Genomic DNA, 17,295 nt, shown 5'->3' on the forward strand with positions numbered 1-17,295 from the left:
TATCAAAATCAACATTTAAATACGTATGGTATGTGCCGAGTCAATATATAGACACCAAGAGATTGTGCGCCTTTCGCTCCTCGGGGTATGTCCAAAATCCAGGAAGTATAGTATACAGGGCGCAAATCGAAACGAAAACAAAAACAAAGGAAACGTAACAAGTCCAAAAGCAAGACGGTGAGTGGAAGCCTCACGAAGCTCGGCATATACTAGGCAGTCTTGCTAAAGCGCGAGGCCGCTGCCGTCGCCGCTCCAGCGGTAAAGGCCTAGCACCTCGCGCCTGCGTGACTGCTGCTCGCCGAAGTCTTCCGGTACACGGCCGCGGACTTGAGCCAGCGCCGAGCGCATCACTTTCCGGAATGTTCGCTACAGGACATTAGCTTCTGTAAATGGCGAGGCTTGGTCATGGGTAAATCTTACCTGATATTCAGTGTTCAAAGTCACGACGCAAGCCTCATGCGCTCGCACGATTGTTTCACAGGCCCGAACAACACTAGGACTGGCATCTCCTTGCAGTTTATCCGCAGTTAAGAGTAGCAAGAAGCTACCTTGCAAAAGATATATGCCGAAGAAGAAGGGCATGAAGCTTAGATCAGGGTCGTATTCCAAAATGTCCGAGGCCGCCTCAGCCGAGCTGACTGCATGGCCCATGGCAGTGATAAACGACTCAGAAGAGATCCAGAGATCGTTATCGTCGAGCAAGTTGATCGGGTCCCACTTCCCAGCCAGCAGAACGTGGAGTACATGCATAATATGGGTGCCATAGGCAACCACCATCCTCGTGTGCACGATGGACTCGCTCACATGAGACCCTACCGTGCTACTAGAGCGACCTGACGGGCTGACGTGGTTGATGTTGGAACCTTCCATGGCTGTGTCAGCATCGCCGGTTCCGAGGGCGATGGAGCTGGTATATCGAGCCTCGAATTCTTTCAGGCTCTGGGCGTAGACATCGAGCTGACGACGGATTTCCATGGCCTGACTTTCCCACTCACCGCTGTTGCGGAAATGGATGCCGAAGCGCGGGTGATTGCGGGCATGTTGTAGGTCCACTATTTCACCCAGGATAGACATCAGGGGTAAGAAATACCCAAACATGCTATGGCCAGTGCACTCAGAGGATGGGCCGGCACGGCGGTAGTTGACAGATGAAAAATCGCCCGCCTGCCAAATATCATCGTTCATTGGCTGTAACAATCCCTCGCACTCTTTATCCAACAATGTCAAGGGTCGATTGTAACAAAGCGCCAGATGGCGATCTGTCGCATATAGTAGCCACCAAATCCGCCGCCGCTCCTCACGTTCTTCCTCTGTGAGATTGATCGCAGAGTTGCCAGGGCCGTGGCCCAGTAAAGAGGACGGCTGCCTCTTGTTGCCATTCACATCCATGTCTCCTTCGCCCTCCATTTCGCCGTCTTGACGGGTCGTCGCATTAGGGGGTAATTCGCGGCCTAGCTTCAGCTCTCGTGCGAGAGACCAGGCAGCTGTCCACCATCGCATACTTGCGGCCTTATATTCGCTGGCGGAGACGACAGTTGCTAAGTGAACATACGTAGCGACGTCATCCACCGCCCCAGTGGCACTACTCTGAGCACCCAATTGATCCATGGAGACCCCAAAGCCACCAAGAGCCACTCCGTTATTTACCATATTAGCGGGGTAGTTGGGAGATGCCTCTCCAGTGGCGGGACCATGGATAAGGGGCCGGAGTAAGCCAATCGTCAACTCCAGAAGCTTCTGGCAGACTCGGCCTCGAGCTGAGGGGGGGTGATGTCAAAAACGCAGCCTCGCTCGTTTGAGCTCCGACCCACAGCATGCTGGCGAGAAGCCCAGGGGTACACACTCGCGGTTTCGTGGGGTGTAGGAAAGATTGCTTGCGGAAGACATAGCCAACCACATATGGTGATGACGGAGAAAGATGCGAGGACGATGAGCTGGTGAAATAGACGTCAAGGAGATCGCAGGCGAGAGATTGAGGGATTATGGATATAATGTGCGAAAGAACTGGTTGCAAGACCGGGTATCTTAATGAGCTCGAGAAAGGGGGCATGCTGAAGGAAGGGAAGTTTGCGGGTGATGGGGAAGGGAGTGGTAACCAGCTAGGTGACTGCGCTGGAGGAGAGAATCCCATAAAAGAAGTCGATGGATTCTCCGTCGGGTTTCCAATACGGAAGTGGTTCATGGAACTCGGATTCGGGTCTTGCGCATTCATCAAAGGGTATGCGCCATCATTATACCCTGAACCGAACCCTTGAGGATGAAGCATTGAACCCGGCGATCGAGGATTTCCATTCGAGTTTTGCATCATTTGTATAGAGCGCATATCCGGCACGGACATCGAGGGTCGGTGGGGTTCTTGGAGCGGTGCGTAATTATTGAATGAGATGCCCGCGATGCTGGAACTCATCTGCTGCTGAGATGGCGCTTGTACAGGCGCCTGATTCTGCCGCATGGCTGATAAGCCGGCCACCTCTGCATTATGCGACCGGGATTGTGCGCGTTCGGTTAGAGTCCGCGCGGCGTCAAAGGCGCGATCGTAATGTTCGTTCGATTCGCGCAAAGATTGTCCGTTTGAGGGTCGTCTTTTGGCATGCGCTGTGTTTTCACTGGCACCCATATCACTGTCGGTAATTCCAGTGGCGGCTATATCCTTTTTCGATGCTTTCCCACGCTTCTTGCGCTCGCGGGCGTACTCACAGCTGAGTCCGAACTCTAGGAACTGTTAGTTCAACCAATGCGCAAATGGAAAGGGTCCTTAGGGAAGAAAAAAAAACCATACCAACACAATGCGCACAGGGATTATGTCCATCGCACTTGGTACGCAATTGGTTACATTGATCGCAGGCTCGGCTAATTCTCCGACGGGCTGGGGTTGCGGATGAGTTTTTGCGAATAGCAGAGCGCGCCTCAGCAAGGGAATTGCGCAATTCCGGATCCTTGAGACCTGAATTCGACCCTTTTTGTTCTTTATAGAGAATATGTTGGGAATGTTGCGATGTCTTCGAGTCGAGAGAGTTACCGGGGTCGGTCGGGATGTCGGCAGCATCGGCTTCACGTGCTAACTGGAGCTGTTCGAGCGCATACTGTGACCCCTCGGCAAGCGTGTCCAGCCCGGGGGTTTGAGATTGTGTCATTCGTCCGGCTTGAGACGGAAAGGGAGAATAAGAATTGGAAGAGGAGAGGGAGGTCATCGACATGCTTCTCCAAGGAGGCGGAAACAGGGCTATGGCGACATAGAGGGACAGACCAAGCGATCTAGTCTCTATAGTCCACCAGAATCAAAAAGATCGAGTCGAATGTAGTGATATCGGGTAAGCGAGGAGTCACAACGGCATTGCAGAAGGATGCAGAGAGAACGGGGCGACTTCGGAGCTTTCTTTTGTCCACTCAGCGCCCGCCCAAAGCTTAGTTTTCGCACAGGTTAGAATCCAAATCCGAATCGCAATATATCAAAATAAAGATCAGAAATATGAAGATCAGAAGATCAGAAGATCAGAAGATCGGAAGATTAGAAGATTAGAAGATCAGAATAGAAGATCTGGGGAAATTGTGTAAAGGCGGGGGGCAACGGCACGTGGTTCGGTGAAATGGAAATGTGTGGTGTCACTTATATGGGGACATGGAGAGAGAGAGAGAGTAGCATTCTCGCTCTTCTCCCTAAATCAATTAAACACTAAATATGTTGTACACTTGTATCCAGACGTTTAACCTGTTTCTACTCCTCAAGGCGCCTTCTGTTTCAGAACTGAACTAAATCTGCAAACCCCCCTTTTCTCCCTTCGCTTATATCCGCATTCCCCACATTTCATCGCGATCAACGTTCTATAACATGGTCATCCAGTCATCCACTCCAACAAACACCGCTGCTCCGTACTCCCAGGGATCCGAATCAGCATACGTACCTAGGTAAATATGTGGGGAGACTACATAAGATTTCGGACCTGAACCCCTCATCTGGCCACGGTCACATACCCCGGTCTTGGCGAGGACAAAGCACCTTAGAGGTACGGTGTACAACATACATACAGGGGCCCCGGATATAATACTTCTGCAGACGGGACCATTCGCAAGTGCCGGGTCTACGGGGTCCAGGGTCCAGGGTATATGGGATGTTAAATGATGTGTGAACTTGACCAATGGCCTTGGGAGGTCGGCAATTGTACACTGTACATTTGTTCTATAGCGGCACCGGCCAGCTTAAAATCAGAGACAGCGGTTAGCTCATCTGCCGTCACAGCTCTTTCCACAATTCGCTTAGTGCATTCCGCATCCACCAATAATATTTCTCCCATCTCTTTTCCCCTTGCTCCACTATCATCGTCCTATCAACGAACCAGCCGTTTCACTGACCATGTCAGATTTACTTTCTAGGGCTTCCGTCATGGAGACCGCGGTGGAGGTAATTCTGCGACCCATCCCTCCCCTCACCCAGATAAATGGTATGCGTTATGTCTCCAACTCATCTGAGGTTATCTCGTTACGGCTTTTCCATGAATGGCAGAGCTTTAAACAGGATGTTCTCGAAGCATCCGATTCTTTAGATCTTAGCCATCCTATACCTTACACGGATGATGTGTCAGAAAGCTACGTCGTTGGAAGCGAACTTGGTTTAACCGGAAGGTTCTCTAAGAATGTCTGTGACCCAGTTTCGAAAGTGCTTGCCACTACTTGCCTCTCCCACTTGAAGTTCGGTGATTATCAGTCCTCTGCAGGGCCAACGGACACGAGTCAAGTGCCTGATATCACCATGTTCAACACAACGGGACCACCTCGCCCAGCGGCTGTCGGAGAACTCAAGTCTTTCTGGACAGTTGAACTTGAGGACTATTCCATTCGCGAAGGCTATCAACGGTTAATCGGCATCCAGCATCACATTGGTAAGTCCAGTTGAACCTTATTTACGACCCTGTTAACGGTTCCTCAGCCCAACTCGTCAAGTACATGCGGTCGAGTAAGCTTAAGTTTGGATTTTTGTCGACATACGAGTGGACGGTCTTCATTCGCAGAACGGCTCCTTACCACTTTGACATGTCGTTACCGATTGCAAGAGACGCATCGAACCCCAGTCTCCGGCAATGCTTCTTGGCGCTAGGTGTAGTGGCTTCCAAAGATTGGAAATTTATTGAACCCCCTGACTTCAACATCGCTCAGGTGAGTTTTCCAGTTATAACAGCGGCAATCTCCTAACATCAGACCCTAGCTCCGCGTTCCGACGGGCCCTTCACTCCAAGCGTCCATCCGTCCATCCCCTTTTGTGAACCAAATCGGCACCAAGGAGGAGATATCGGACATGCTTGGCTCGTCGTCAATCCTTTACGGGGCCGATGACGGTCTTGCAACAACGTTCATAAATTGCAAGAGGATTATCCAGCAATCCTCCGCCAAGGCGACTTATGAAGTCACATGGGATGGAAAACCGGCCATCGCGAGATGCTGGTCACCGTCTCTAGTCGAACGGTCTGTTGCTGTGTCCTTGTAGCATAGTATCTCAACCGCTAATCCTTTTGTTCTGTAGGTTTGTTGACGAAGCGAGGACGTATGAGAACATCCATGCGCAACGTCCAGCCGGTTTCGATTTTTTCCCCTCGCTACTAAGCATCGGCAAGATCTGTTGCTCTTCAATCTTTCCCCAGGGTTATATCATTGTGATGACAAAGGTTGATGGGGAACGGCTCGACAAACAATGGAACCAACTTTCTGGAAGCGTCAAGGAGCACATACGTTCAGAGATTTACAAGGCTATCAAGGTCCTCAGGCGAGCGTCAACCATTGTTATCGACTCCGGGATGCATAATGTCTTGTATGACCCTGAAACCAATGCTGTAACAATGGTGGATTTTGAGTTGATGCAAGCATGTGAGGAGGACACCATGAGTCCTGACGAACCAGAGATGTTTTCCATATTCGGGCATTACCCTTCGCGCGTACGGGTTCGTCACGAGGGTGGTTAGACGCCAATCATCGACAATCACACTCCGGAGTTATCGCGAGCCGATGGCTGCCATGAAGTTTGATTCGCGGGAAAACTTCCTGCTATGCTCGAAGCATCTTTATTTGCTACGCTTGGGTTTACTGGTCGGAGAGGGTCTAACGAGGATTTGCTGTTGCTGAAAGAAACGTTGCTACGCTTTTCAAACGTTCTGTATGTCTGATACCCCTAGTCGACTTCATAGCTTCACGAGAAATGTTCAATAGGCGCTCTCACTCGTCGTTTTCTCAAATACAGTCTATCTCGTATAAATATTGACTAGCTATATGACACCAAAGCAACTAGACTTATATTATTTGCGGTCGTCTCGAGCCTCAGGTAATCACTTTGCAAGTGCTTAAAGCTCATCGGACATACCTCGGCACAATAGTAAACGGATACAACTCGAGATCCCTGATGGTTGAATTCAGGCTAAATACACTCCATTTATCCGTGCTTCAGACGCATCCCTATTCCATATACTTGGTTACTTGGATTCGTCACGGATTCACCGGCAATATCTCTTTCTTTATCCTAAGGCTATCCACCAAGACACAGTGTCCAGTCACCGGATAGTGAAGATATCCGGCGCACTCGAGATAGGAGATAGTTGAAAACAAGTTTCTACTTGGCGAGGTATATAAGACTATTGAGTGTATTCCAAGCATTCGCAAGTGCCGGGTCTACGGGGTCCAGGGTCCAGGGTATATGGGATGTTAAATGATGTGTGGAACTTGACCAATGGCCTTGGGAGGTCGGCAATTGTACACTGTACATTTGTTCTATAGCTGCAGACGTTCCAAAAGCGGCTAGACCGGTGCTGCGATTTTGGCTTTTACATTTTGCCTAAATTCGCATTGGGAGTTCTCCGGGTATTTGGCTTAAAGTTGGGATTGGTCAGTAGATAATACCCTACGTAGGTACGGAGTAGAGAGTATGTATACATATGCAGGTTTAGAGTTGTGATAAGTCAAAAGTAGAGACGGTGACGGGAATATATGCAAGTTCGATATCATATTCATACAGGTAGTATATACTGTTTTCTCCCCCATGCGTATTGTACAGATGCAGATGAAGCCCAGAAAATAAATCGGGCAGAAAATATACAGGAAATTAAAAGTCAGCTAAATGAATCCAAGTATCACTCCTTCACAGCACTCCGGATACAGATAAACAAAAATGCGAATGCATAAACGCCAGCGGAATGCGGTAATTTCCAGAGGTTAGAGCGTCATGAGAAGAAGTATTCACTCTCACGAATTCGGGTCAGGTCCCAATCGCCCTTCTTAGGAACGGGGCGGAACTTCAAAGGCATCCATAACCACGTCGTTTGGGGGGACCCAGACCGATTATTTGGCTGCGCAGAGCTCCGGGACTGCTCATTCTGCTCCGTCTGATCGATCTGATCACCCTGGCTGGAGAGTTCACCATGGACATCATCCTCTACTTTGGACGTCTCGCCATGAGAGGGTTGATGGGAGGTCTGCTTCGCCTCAAACATCTCGAGGTCGCCGACCAGGCTCTCAATGGCTGGATCGGTGGTATCAATTGAACATCCTACCGGAATCCGTTGCGGATCCGGAACAACTTCTGGAATGTGCCCGATTGGGTTCGTACTCATTTTTTTGTAGGTAGTCAGGTCATGGTCCGTGCCTCCCATCTCTTCAAAGATACTGTATGGTGTCACCATAGCACGACCCTCGGCCTGATCCTCCGGATCCTCCGAGTTGAGTAGGGTCTGCCGTCGGTGTTCGTTGATCAACTCTTGGAGTTTGGAAATCCTAGTGTGGGAGCGGTGCATGAAGATCGCCCGACCCAAGCGGGTGGAGCGGGAGACTCTAGCTAGGAACATATTCTTGCCATATCGCACTTTGAATTCAGCGCCGAGGCGCCCGACAACATCATCAGAATGCATACGAACGAAGGCTTCTCGAAGAATGAGGTTCATCTGGTCGATATCGGCAGCATGAGTCCAAAATGAATCATGGACAGCGGAAAAGGTCAGTCCCGCTTCCTGGCATGCATTGGCGGACATGATCATGTGTGTGGCATCAAGAGAGTGGATGAAGTTTGGCGGGAAGGCCTGAAGCTGCTTGCGCTTTGACACAACATCGTCAGAGCTGGGGTCAACGAGACTGATGTCTTGTAAACTAGTCTGAACACGTCGCGACTTGCGAGTGCGATATGGCTGGACCACTGGAAGACCCAGTGGGGTCGTCCAAATCACAGTCGACCTGAAGGATTTCTCTGGATCAATGGATGTCGAATAATCCTCGTCGCGTTCATCCTTCGGTACTAACGCTGCTTGTGTGAGCTCCTCAATTTGCTCCGGTGTCACAGACTGTGTAATACGCTGGGCACAGTCGCCAAGCCAATACTGGATCTCATGGGCTCCGTTGAACATGGATCCGAGAGCGCCAAAAATCTTTGTTGAAATGTAGAAAGACGCGCTGTTCCTCTCCGGACCACTGAGATCAGGGAGATAGTCGATAAGCTGCCTTTTCACCTGCCTCGTCGCCCCCAAAAAGGTCACGCCGTAGACATTAGTCATGACCGTCTGCTTCACAATCTTTCTGTTGACTCTGCCATCGAGAAGCTTAGCCAAATCGTTCCCATTGGCTGCGTCCTGTGCAATTTCCTCCTTGACAAATTCGCACACACCGGTATAGACGTCCGAAGGGCGATCCGAGGGTTCAAGATTGACTTGCTGGGCGCCGACACGGTCACCACCCAGAGCCGCATAGTGTTGAAGTCCATTGCAAGAGCCATCTTGGTGAATTGGAAGATGGGAAACGTATTCCGTGGGTTCAGAGAGCTGCAAAGCGTTGCGGAGTTCGCAACACGCTGCCAAAAGCTGCCATGGATCCTCAGCCTGCAGCCACCATCGTCGTCCGCGGAGTCCTGTGTTGGCAGAGTCAAGAACATCATCCAAATGGTCCATTGTGAATTGCTCCCGTTCAGACATGCTCGCTTTATCAAATCCAAACAAGTTTGCAATCTGAATTTTCAACCAGCGCATGCCAGATGGTCCAAGTGCCTTGCCCTTATCGAAAAGGAGCAACCCTCTTGAATTGTCCGCTCCCATCTGATTCAGGTAAGGAGGGAGTGGGTAAGCTCTCCCGCGGAAATCCATGTTATGGGGCAGATAGAAGGTCTCTTTTCGGAAGGCTCGCGCTACCTCAAGCTGAAAATTTTGGAAGCATCGAACAGAATGAAATCCAGAGCGAAGATTCTCAGTTTCACGGACCTTTCGGTTCCACTCTCTCTGAATTGCATAGTCGGCGTCTGGACTTGGTTTTTCTGGCGCCTGCAGGTCTGGATTCAAGGGGGCAAGTTTTCCCACGGCTTTCCCATCATTCCAAGCCTCGAGCATCACTTCAAAAACTTGTTGATTGATCCTCCACCCAGTACCACCCAGAACATCGAGGCCTGCTCGGATCTCTTTCAGTCCATCATCTTTCAAGACAGCTTTAAGGTAGGCTGGTTGTAGTAGTTCGCCGGGAGTAGTGCGCACTAGGCTGGACTCGTATATCTTATACCCGCCAGATCTTGGCCCTGTCCATGGTTTAGGTTTGCAAACCATGGGGAGGTGGCGGGCCAACACCTCAGCGGGTGGCTCTTTGGCAACAATGTCCACAATTTTACTATGCATGTGGATATGACCAGATCGTTTCCCGAAGTGAATCTGATAAGAATGGTCGAAGGCCGGTTGCATATTGAGAGTCCTTTTTTTGGTGACAGGATCCTCGGTCCAAACAGGAGCTTTGGCAACTTCGACTAACATGCTCATCAAAACACCACCAACTTTGACCTGTGAGCGAGAGCCCCAGATTATAGATTCATCTTCTGCATTCATCTTCTCAACGAGCGATCGCCATCGAAGTCGGCCTTGCTTGTCTTTGCGATTTGCGAGAGTCTCCTTCAGTGCCTTGAGACGACTGGGATCCACAGATTTGTTCTTCTTCAGATAGGTGTCGGCAATGATTTCATCTTGCAACTCTTTTCCAACTATTGAGGCGATCGCAGAAAGTTTGAGGCCCTTGTCCATCCCCTGGCGACTGAAACAGGACATCACAGACAAGAGAGTGAGTGCAGCTAACCGGTCGGGGTCGAGGGCTTGCAAAAACACACCATACTCACAGCGCTCTTTTTGCTCAGTGCTGATGATACGGCCCGCAAGTGTCTCTTTAACGAGCTCCAACTCTCTCTTGATTCTTGTCACAAGGTCCGTGTGCCACTGGCTCATGATTTTATTGAGCTTTTTCTCGTCGGAACCGACGTTGAGCCCGGATTTCTGTCTCTCGGTATTATCTTCGCGCCAACGCCAGAGGGCCGAATCGAGACTATCGGCTTCAAGTCGTTTTTGCCTCAATTCTGAAATCAATTGCTTTCCTTCCTCTTCAGTGCCCGTGAAATCTTCGGGCAAATGTACAGCAGTATTGCCGGAGAAGAGGGACAGGGACTGTTTCAGAGACTCCAGTCCCAATCCCTTTTGCTGGGCAGGCTGCACCTGGGGGATATCGTCGACAACGGCGGAAGGCGCTTCAGTAGTTTCGGAGAGACTCATATATTTCGAGACCAAGTCCAGCATGTCGGAGGAGCAAATCTAGGTTGGGGACATTAGCAGGACTCCTGGGTACAGACTAGAAGCATAAGCTCACCTTAGCCAGCTCACCAACATCAGAGTCCTCAAGAACCTCCATGCCGACAAGCTCTTCCTCCAAGCCCGCATTTTGAGCAAGTTCCCAGTATCGACGAACAGTTCTGTCGCGCTTCGATCCATGAAGCATACGCAGCGCCATTCGAATCATAATCGCGAAACTGCTTGCATCCGGTGTCACGCCACCAGCAGGCATATCAACTTCGAACCATTTCTGCAACGGCAGAATCATGTCATGCTGCCGGTTGAGGATCATATGCGCCACCATCTTTTTCATGAAACGGTTATGAATAAGGAGATACTCATCTGAGCCAGGTGGGTGATAATGGCCAAGCCGACTAATCAACTTAGAGGCTCGCTCGAACTCACCAACCTTCAATGAGAGCTCTAGATTGGCCCTCATCTCTACCTCATCACCCCCGACACCATGCCTCCTGCGGAAAACTTTTGATTGCGATTGTGGCGTCGAGTCGAGTATGATCAGGGATGATGCATCGAAGCTCTCAAAAGGCATGTGCATGAAGTGGTCGTAATTCTCGGACGAATGCCCGTCGATGCTAGAATGGTCGGCGGCTGTAGCAAGATGGCGTTCGGATCGCGGAGACAGGTTGCGTGGGCGATCGTGAATCGAATTGTATGACAGACTCAAAAGCGAGTTCCGATTACTCGAATATGACTGAAAACGTATTGTCGGCAGATGGAACGATGATCGGGAGGCCTGAACCCTCCGCAAGTGAAGGAAAGCATTTTTTTGACAAGCCACGCGGGATAACATGGTGCATAAAATCGGCGCTTTTGGGGGTTGGAGATCGAAGATTGGATGTTGACAGCGAACGAGAGTATAATGATACCAAAAGAAAAAGATATTAAGGGTAAATTATAAGATAGATGCAGGCTTTCAACGATGATAGCCAGAAAAACAGAACACCGCAATGAAGGACGTTGAGCAAGACCAATGCGATTGTTCCGCTAGAGAAGACGGATAACGATCGCGTTGGCAGACTATCCTGCAACTCCCGACCGAACCCAAAAAAAGAGGGAAAGGGGGAAGGAAAAAAACACGAAGGCAGCGGGTGAAAGGGAGATTTATCGGACCTGTCGCGATGAAACGGAGATGGCAGAAAAACCGAACATGGCACGTGACCCGTATCCATTATCCTATCAGGGATCGGCGGGTAAGTATGAGTGGCAAGACCTGAGCAAAGACCTTCGCATGTTCCTTTCTACGTTTGACGTGGTTTTGTCTTTAAATGGAATGCCTGGGATGATGATAATAAGGTATCGCTAGGAAGTGATTGTTCGGACTATTATACAGTATAACCCCTCGCTATTCGGCACCATTACCCGTTTGGCCGTCTCTTTGCCTCCGGCGATTTTCTTTCATAGCCCAACCAGTCATGTCAGGGCGGGCAGGATCAATCCTCGGGGCGCTCATTTTATCGAGGTAGTCTTCAGACTCGATGTTTGACTCTAGGGATGGGAGATTTTCGGTATCCTTGTGAATCATAAAGCTTTCATATGTGTACCAAGAATCCTCAGCCTGAGATAGGTAAGGGTTAGTGGGAAACAAGAATCAACAAGGTGCAGCAAAGAGAGAACATACCTCAGCATCAACCCAGCCGTATGTTTTCCATTTCTCATCTTGCATTTGCTTAAGAAGGTCTAGATTGCCGGCGTTTGCAGCCGCTTCAGCATCTTCAGCGGCCTTGACTTTGATATCAATCGCACGTGCTTCGCTCTCGGCAGGACGGTCCTCGTCATCCTTTTTAGCACGTCCACCTTTCCCCTTTTGGCATCTCATCTAAAGCATCCAGGTGGTGAAGTTGAGGGTGGAACTGGACAACCGATGTGACGGGGGAGAGATGCAAGTTTCCTAAGAATGTTAGAATCCATGCTGCCACCAGAAAATAAAGCAATTGAGTAGAACCAACGTACTATCTGTGAAGGTGGCCAACATGTAAACGGGATCGCCTTCCTCAGAAGGTTTTATACGACCCCCAAGTGACTGCACTCGCATCAATGATGCGGAATCCACAGCCCTCTTATTATCCAATATCTCCACGTCCCCATTCGCTTCCATCTTGACTCTTCCCCCTGCAGCTGCAGTCCCGCTGCCAGCAGTGAAGCCGCCTGCCATACCATAAGCGCCTCCGTCGCGCGCGGAACGGCTCTTCTGTACCGCATCCCCGTACCGCATCCCCTTGTTAACGTCGTAGTTTTCTCGGGTACTGATGGGGACTTCAACTTCAATAAGACCGGTGCGCGGTTTTAGCCGAAGTTGAATCGGTCGTTGGTTCTCTTGGTCATTGTAGGGACGGTCGTGCTCTCGGTCAACGTATTGGAAGACATAGCGAGAAATATCCGAGTCCGTGAGGAGGACGTCGTAGGAGGCGACGACAGGATCATCATCGGGAAAGGCCATGTTGATAAGGTAGGTGGGTATCTCTGATGAACAATGAGCGATAAAAAAGAGGAACTGGCAATAATTGCCCTCAAATACCAACTTGGACTGATAACTTTTTTTATCGAAATTCATCGGCGGGGAGGTGGCAGAAACACAGCTATCTGTTCACCGCTATTACTTAGTCACCGACCCCTGGCTCATACCTACCTAGGACCTCATCGTTTCTACATAACCCTTTCAATACTCTTTTTATAGTAAAGGCTTAGCTAGAGGGAGTCTAGAAAAGAACAAGTGCATTCATATGAGTGTATATGTACAATTGGAATATAGGAAAGGTTCGAAGTCTAAGATGCCAACCTGGCGCCAGCTTTCTATCTTTGGCATCGCCCTACTTTTCGCTGTGTTCACCAGGCCATTCAAAATTTTTGAATGTACCGAAGAATAAACGAGAAGCGCAAGAACTGCGAAGGGGTGGAGGGACTTGGATTTATTAATTGCGCTAATTCGTGATAGTTTAGTTTGTCCATAGGAACCGCACTTCTTTGTCAATGCCACTTCTCCCCTACATAGCCCAACCAATCCAACAAGAACAAACACAGGGGCGCGTAGCCCGTGTAATGTCTTAGCTGTGCATTGAAAAGGATACGCTCAGAGCGCCCTGAAATATTCTTCTCTCAAAGCGGACACTGAATATTGACCTCATTGTTGGAGATCGCTCGTTTGCTTGATAGTTTGCTTGATAGTTTGCTTGATAGTTTGCTTGATAGTTTGCTTGATAGTTTGCTTGATAGTTTGCTTGATAGTTTGCTTGATAGTTTGCTTGCTTGCGTGTTATGTGACATTGCAGCTGCAAGTAAGCTTGCTGCTTCTGCTCTTCTTGCTGGATCATCATCATCCTCTTCATCACTTATCATGAGATCGATCAGACCTCTCGCTGTTCCGCAAAACAGCGCTTTCGATGCCTTCCCCGATAGGCATATCACCCTAAGAACAACCTGCCAACGAAGAGCTACCATACTTAGCGTGATCGAAGTCATGGGCTGTAAGTGATTAGGTCTAGGAATTCTTGAAGATTTAAACCATTTCTGGAACCTTTGATGTTATCCTTGCTTGGTAGGCCTGGCTGTTAGAAGCTGCAGCTATATCTGAAAGACTTTAATACACCGCTAATGCAGGGCGTTCATCCATGGCAATAGCAGCCTTGTCATACGGTCATGGCTCTGTGCTACTGGCCGTGACAACTATCTAGTCGTGGTTTTTCACAACTATCGAGACAACTGTAGAGAAAGATCAACAGTATGTCATTTCTTATTCTGAACACGCAAACTAGGATTATCAACATCACTCGCCCTGTCACCAAATCAATCCGGCTCCCAGGCACCATCAGTCCACCAGAATTCCCTCGTGCAGCTCCAGGTCTAGGATTGGGTAAATTCACAGCCATCACTGGTCCTAAACATTTCCAAGCACGAATCCAGTCCCCAGTCTGGAAGCCCCATATCACAGCAAGGTTGCCCAGTAAGCTCCTTCATAGCACGAATAATGTGACGATCACCAGCTACTCCCACACTTTGATTACTATCGAAAAATGTTTTACCCTCCTCTTCAATGCATTGCAGGTTATTAATTCTGCCAGCAGCGGTAGTTTTGGCTGCATCCTTGAAGTCATCGCATGAGGCACCAGCATATTCCCAACGCCAGCGGTTCATCCCATCTTCTTTCCAGACGTCAATAAAGTTGGTATGAGCACCATCAATCTGGTCCACCGTGGTGGCTAAATGCAGTCTTATTAGTATAACTAGACTTCAGGACACCAAAGATTCCATCTTGACTTACCCCGGGTGGTAATTTTCAACGCCTCAAGAGCAGGAGCAGCAGTCACGGTGACGGCCATGGTAGTGGCAAGAATAGTAGCCAGGTTGAGCTTCATGTTGGTGATCTTTTAAAGATTTTGATTTGATTGCAAAAGCGTGGTGGTAGAGTTCTTGAGTGATATGATAATTGGAGACTTTGAGGGAACTGTGGATGAGTTAATGGAGTGTCGAGTTAAGAAAATTTGACCTTTCTTTTATACTTCTCAAGTCCTCAGAGATCCAGTCCGCTAAGACCTGAGTTATGTACACAGCCTCGTACCTCCTGACTAGAGATGAAGATCTGCATCTTGATACTGCCTTGAGGCTTTTCGCCCCCCGCAGCCCCATATTCTCCAACTGTGACTACTCACTCCGCCTAGCATGCGTAAGTGCTTATTCCTTAAGGGTTGTGGGAAACATGCCAGAGCGCCGCAGTTCCGTTCTCGGAATATGCCCCAAGATCAGCACCGTGTTAGCCACTAGTCAAGAGAGATCTTTGAAACGGGTACCGGCGTTAGGGAGCCGTTCGGGGGTCGCTTACTCTTACTCAGGGAAATAAACAGAGGGAGTTGAAGGTCCAATTGCACCGGGCTATATAGCAGATAATATGACGCTTTAAAACAACGGTGATTATACCTATTAAACGCAATCTAGAGTATACGACATATCGAGTGTTTGACTATCTAATGTGTTGCCATGCTGGCCACATATATCGGGGATCCTCGCCTATACGGAGTATCCATAGTCCATTCCGATATGTCGATTCTCATCAATCTTCATTCAGTAGCTCACGGGATGGTGTGGAGTAACCTCACATAAGTCTCGGCTCCCGAAATGCGTCAGGGCCGAGCACTTTCATTGGAACTATGATTGAATTGTAGGGCCTTGTCCTGGTATGCCCGAGTGATTCTTGGCTTCTACGTCAATAGAAAGTGAATAACGGTGCGATCTGCCAATAATCAACACATACCAGCTGTTTCCCAACTGAAGAAACCTGCCTTATCTTGGCCCCATATTGTCTCCCTTGCAAGGCTATGTCACTCAAACCTCAGACTGCCGTTGCTGTTTAAATGTCCAATGGCAAAATTGTCTCATCGACCATCAGTGATCAGCATTCTGTGAAAGTCCAGACAGGGAGGTCAAACTTGAATGGAACTAGAAATCCCCGGCGTTGCAGTGTCTATCACTTACTTTGATAGGATAGACCATGTTTATTAATATTCAATGCTGGGGCTATGAGTATTTCCAAAAATAAAAAGGGTCCGAGAAGGCTGTGTGAAGATCTCCATGTAGCCAAGAGCGAAGAGAATGATACCTACCGTATTAGGTAGGTGGGAAGGGTGCCTTGCTCTGCCCTGCCCAACCCACTTACGCATGCTAGGCGGAGTGAGTAGTCGTAGTTAGAGAACATGGGGCTGTAGGGGGGCGAAAAGCCTCAAGGCAGTCGGGCCCCGGTGGTCTGCCATGTCTAATCAGGCTGTTTGAAGATCTTCATGTGACCAAGATGTTGGAGACTATGATCAGAAATCTGCTGATTCCTTTGAGACTTGAGAGTCTGGGACATATAAGGAAGGTAAAAGCCTCCAAATTCAAAGCTTCATAAGCTCATCAACAGTTCCTTGCAAGTCTTCAAAACACTATTTCCCCTTCAAAAACCCTACAACTACTATTATATCGCCAAATCAAGTCTTCCGTTTTCGCAGAAAGCAGGACAGTGCAAGCAACACCCAAAGACCAATATGAAGTTCAATCTGGCTACTATTCTTGCTGCTACCCTGACTGCCACCGTGGCTGCTGTTCCTACTAGTGAGGGAATGAAAATCACCACTCGCGGTGAGTATTCGACATCCTTGAATCTAGCGGTACTAACAATACTGCATTCAGCCCTGGAGTGGGCTGTCGATGGCTCTCATGCCAACTTCATTGACCTCTGGAAGGAAGATGGGTTGAACCGCTGGCGTTGGCAATACGCATGTGCCACATGCGATGACTTCAAGAATTCACTTGAAGTTCCTGATGGTGGTGGCAATAACTACCATTGCTTTGATGAGGATGATAAATCCTTCTTTGAAGTTAATCAAGTTGTGGGAGTAGCTGGTGATAGCACTAGATTGCTTCTGTCAAGAGGGTTACTAGGCAACCGTGCTGTGATCTTGGGCTTCCAGACTGGGGGATGGATAGGTGCTTGCAGGGGTCTCCTGATAGAGATGCTGACCAACAGTGCAACTAGACCTCAGACTGGACCTGGGCCTGTATGGGGCCTGCTGCTCAGCGCCAGATGCAGAGCCTCCCAGGTTGTCAGGGCATATGGGTTGCTGGTGCATGGGTGGAACACGGTTTCCACAAGGATGGCTTGAGCCTTGATCGTTCACAAACAATCTGAAGGCCAACTTGATAATTATACCATATT

At 49.1% G+C, this 17,295-nt stretch overlaps 6 protein-coding genes across 6 annotated transcripts; 2 read left to right on the forward strand and 4 right to left on the reverse strand.

The window, feature by feature from the left end:
* Positions 1-222: 222 nt before the first annotated feature.
* Positions 223-3,254, reverse strand: xlnR (putative C6 transcription factor; the record flags this gene model as incomplete). Its single annotated transcript, XM_056706357.1, has 4 exons — positions 223-366; positions 421-1,757; positions 1,840-2,712; positions 2,780-3,254. Coding segments are annotated over 4 exons (2,829 nt in total), but the record flags the coding sequence as incomplete, so codon positions are not given.
* Positions 3,255-4,381: 1,127 nt separating this feature from the next.
* On the forward strand, positions 4,382-5,951 carry N7489_000603 (uncharacterized protein; the record flags this gene model as incomplete). Its single annotated transcript, XM_056706358.1, has 4 exons — positions 4,382-4,877; positions 4,925-5,151; positions 5,201-5,457; positions 5,516-5,951. 4 exons carry the CDS (start codon positions 4,382-4,384, stop codon positions 5,949-5,951), a joined length of 1,416 nt encoding a protein of 471 aa, XP_056570660.1.
* Positions 5,952-7,199: 1,248 nt separating this feature from the next.
* On the reverse strand, positions 7,200-11,403 carry N7489_000604 (DNA-directed RNA polymerase; the record flags this gene model as incomplete). Its single annotated transcript, XM_056706359.1, has 2 exons — positions 7,200-10,574; positions 10,630-11,403. The coding sequence occupies 2 exons, from the start codon at positions 11,401-11,403 to the stop codon at positions 7,200-7,202; spliced, it is 4,149 nt and encodes a 1,382-aa protein (XP_056570661.1).
* A 552-nt stretch (positions 11,404-11,955) lies between these two features.
* On the reverse strand, positions 11,956-13,050 carry N7489_000605 (uncharacterized protein; the record flags this gene model as incomplete). Its single annotated transcript, XM_056706360.1, has 4 exons — positions 11,956-12,168; positions 12,232-12,414; positions 12,473-12,501; positions 12,564-13,050. 4 exons carry the CDS (start codon positions 13,048-13,050, stop codon positions 11,956-11,958), a joined length of 912 nt encoding a protein of 303 aa, XP_056570662.1.
* A 1,365-nt stretch (positions 13,051-14,415) lies between these two features.
* Positions 14,416-14,962, reverse strand: N7489_000606 (uncharacterized protein; the record flags this gene model as incomplete). Its single annotated transcript, XM_056706361.1, has 3 exons — positions 14,416-14,450; positions 14,630-14,806; positions 14,869-14,962. The coding sequence occupies 3 exons, from the start codon at positions 14,960-14,962 to the stop codon at positions 14,416-14,418; spliced, it is 306 nt and encodes a 101-aa protein (XP_056570663.1).
* Positions 14,963-16,624: 1,662 nt separating this feature from the next.
* N7489_000607 (uncharacterized protein) lies at positions 16,625-17,268 on the forward strand (the record flags this gene model as incomplete). The annotated part of the gene is made up of 3 exons (XM_056706362.1): positions 16,625-16,718; positions 16,770-16,969; positions 17,116-17,268. The coding sequence occupies 3 exons, from the start codon at positions 16,625-16,627 to the stop codon at positions 17,266-17,268; spliced, it is 447 nt and encodes a 148-aa protein (XP_056570664.1).
* Positions 17,269-17,295: the final 27 nt, after the last annotated feature.

The sequence above is a fragment of the Penicillium chrysogenum genome (assembly GCF_028827035.1).
Source record: "Penicillium chrysogenum strain IBT 35668 chromosome Unknown utg000001l_segment0_segment0, whole genome shotgun sequence".
In the NCBI taxonomy this organism is placed as follows: domain Eukaryota; kingdom Fungi; phylum Ascomycota; class Eurotiomycetes; order Eurotiales; family Aspergillaceae; genus Penicillium; species Penicillium chrysogenum.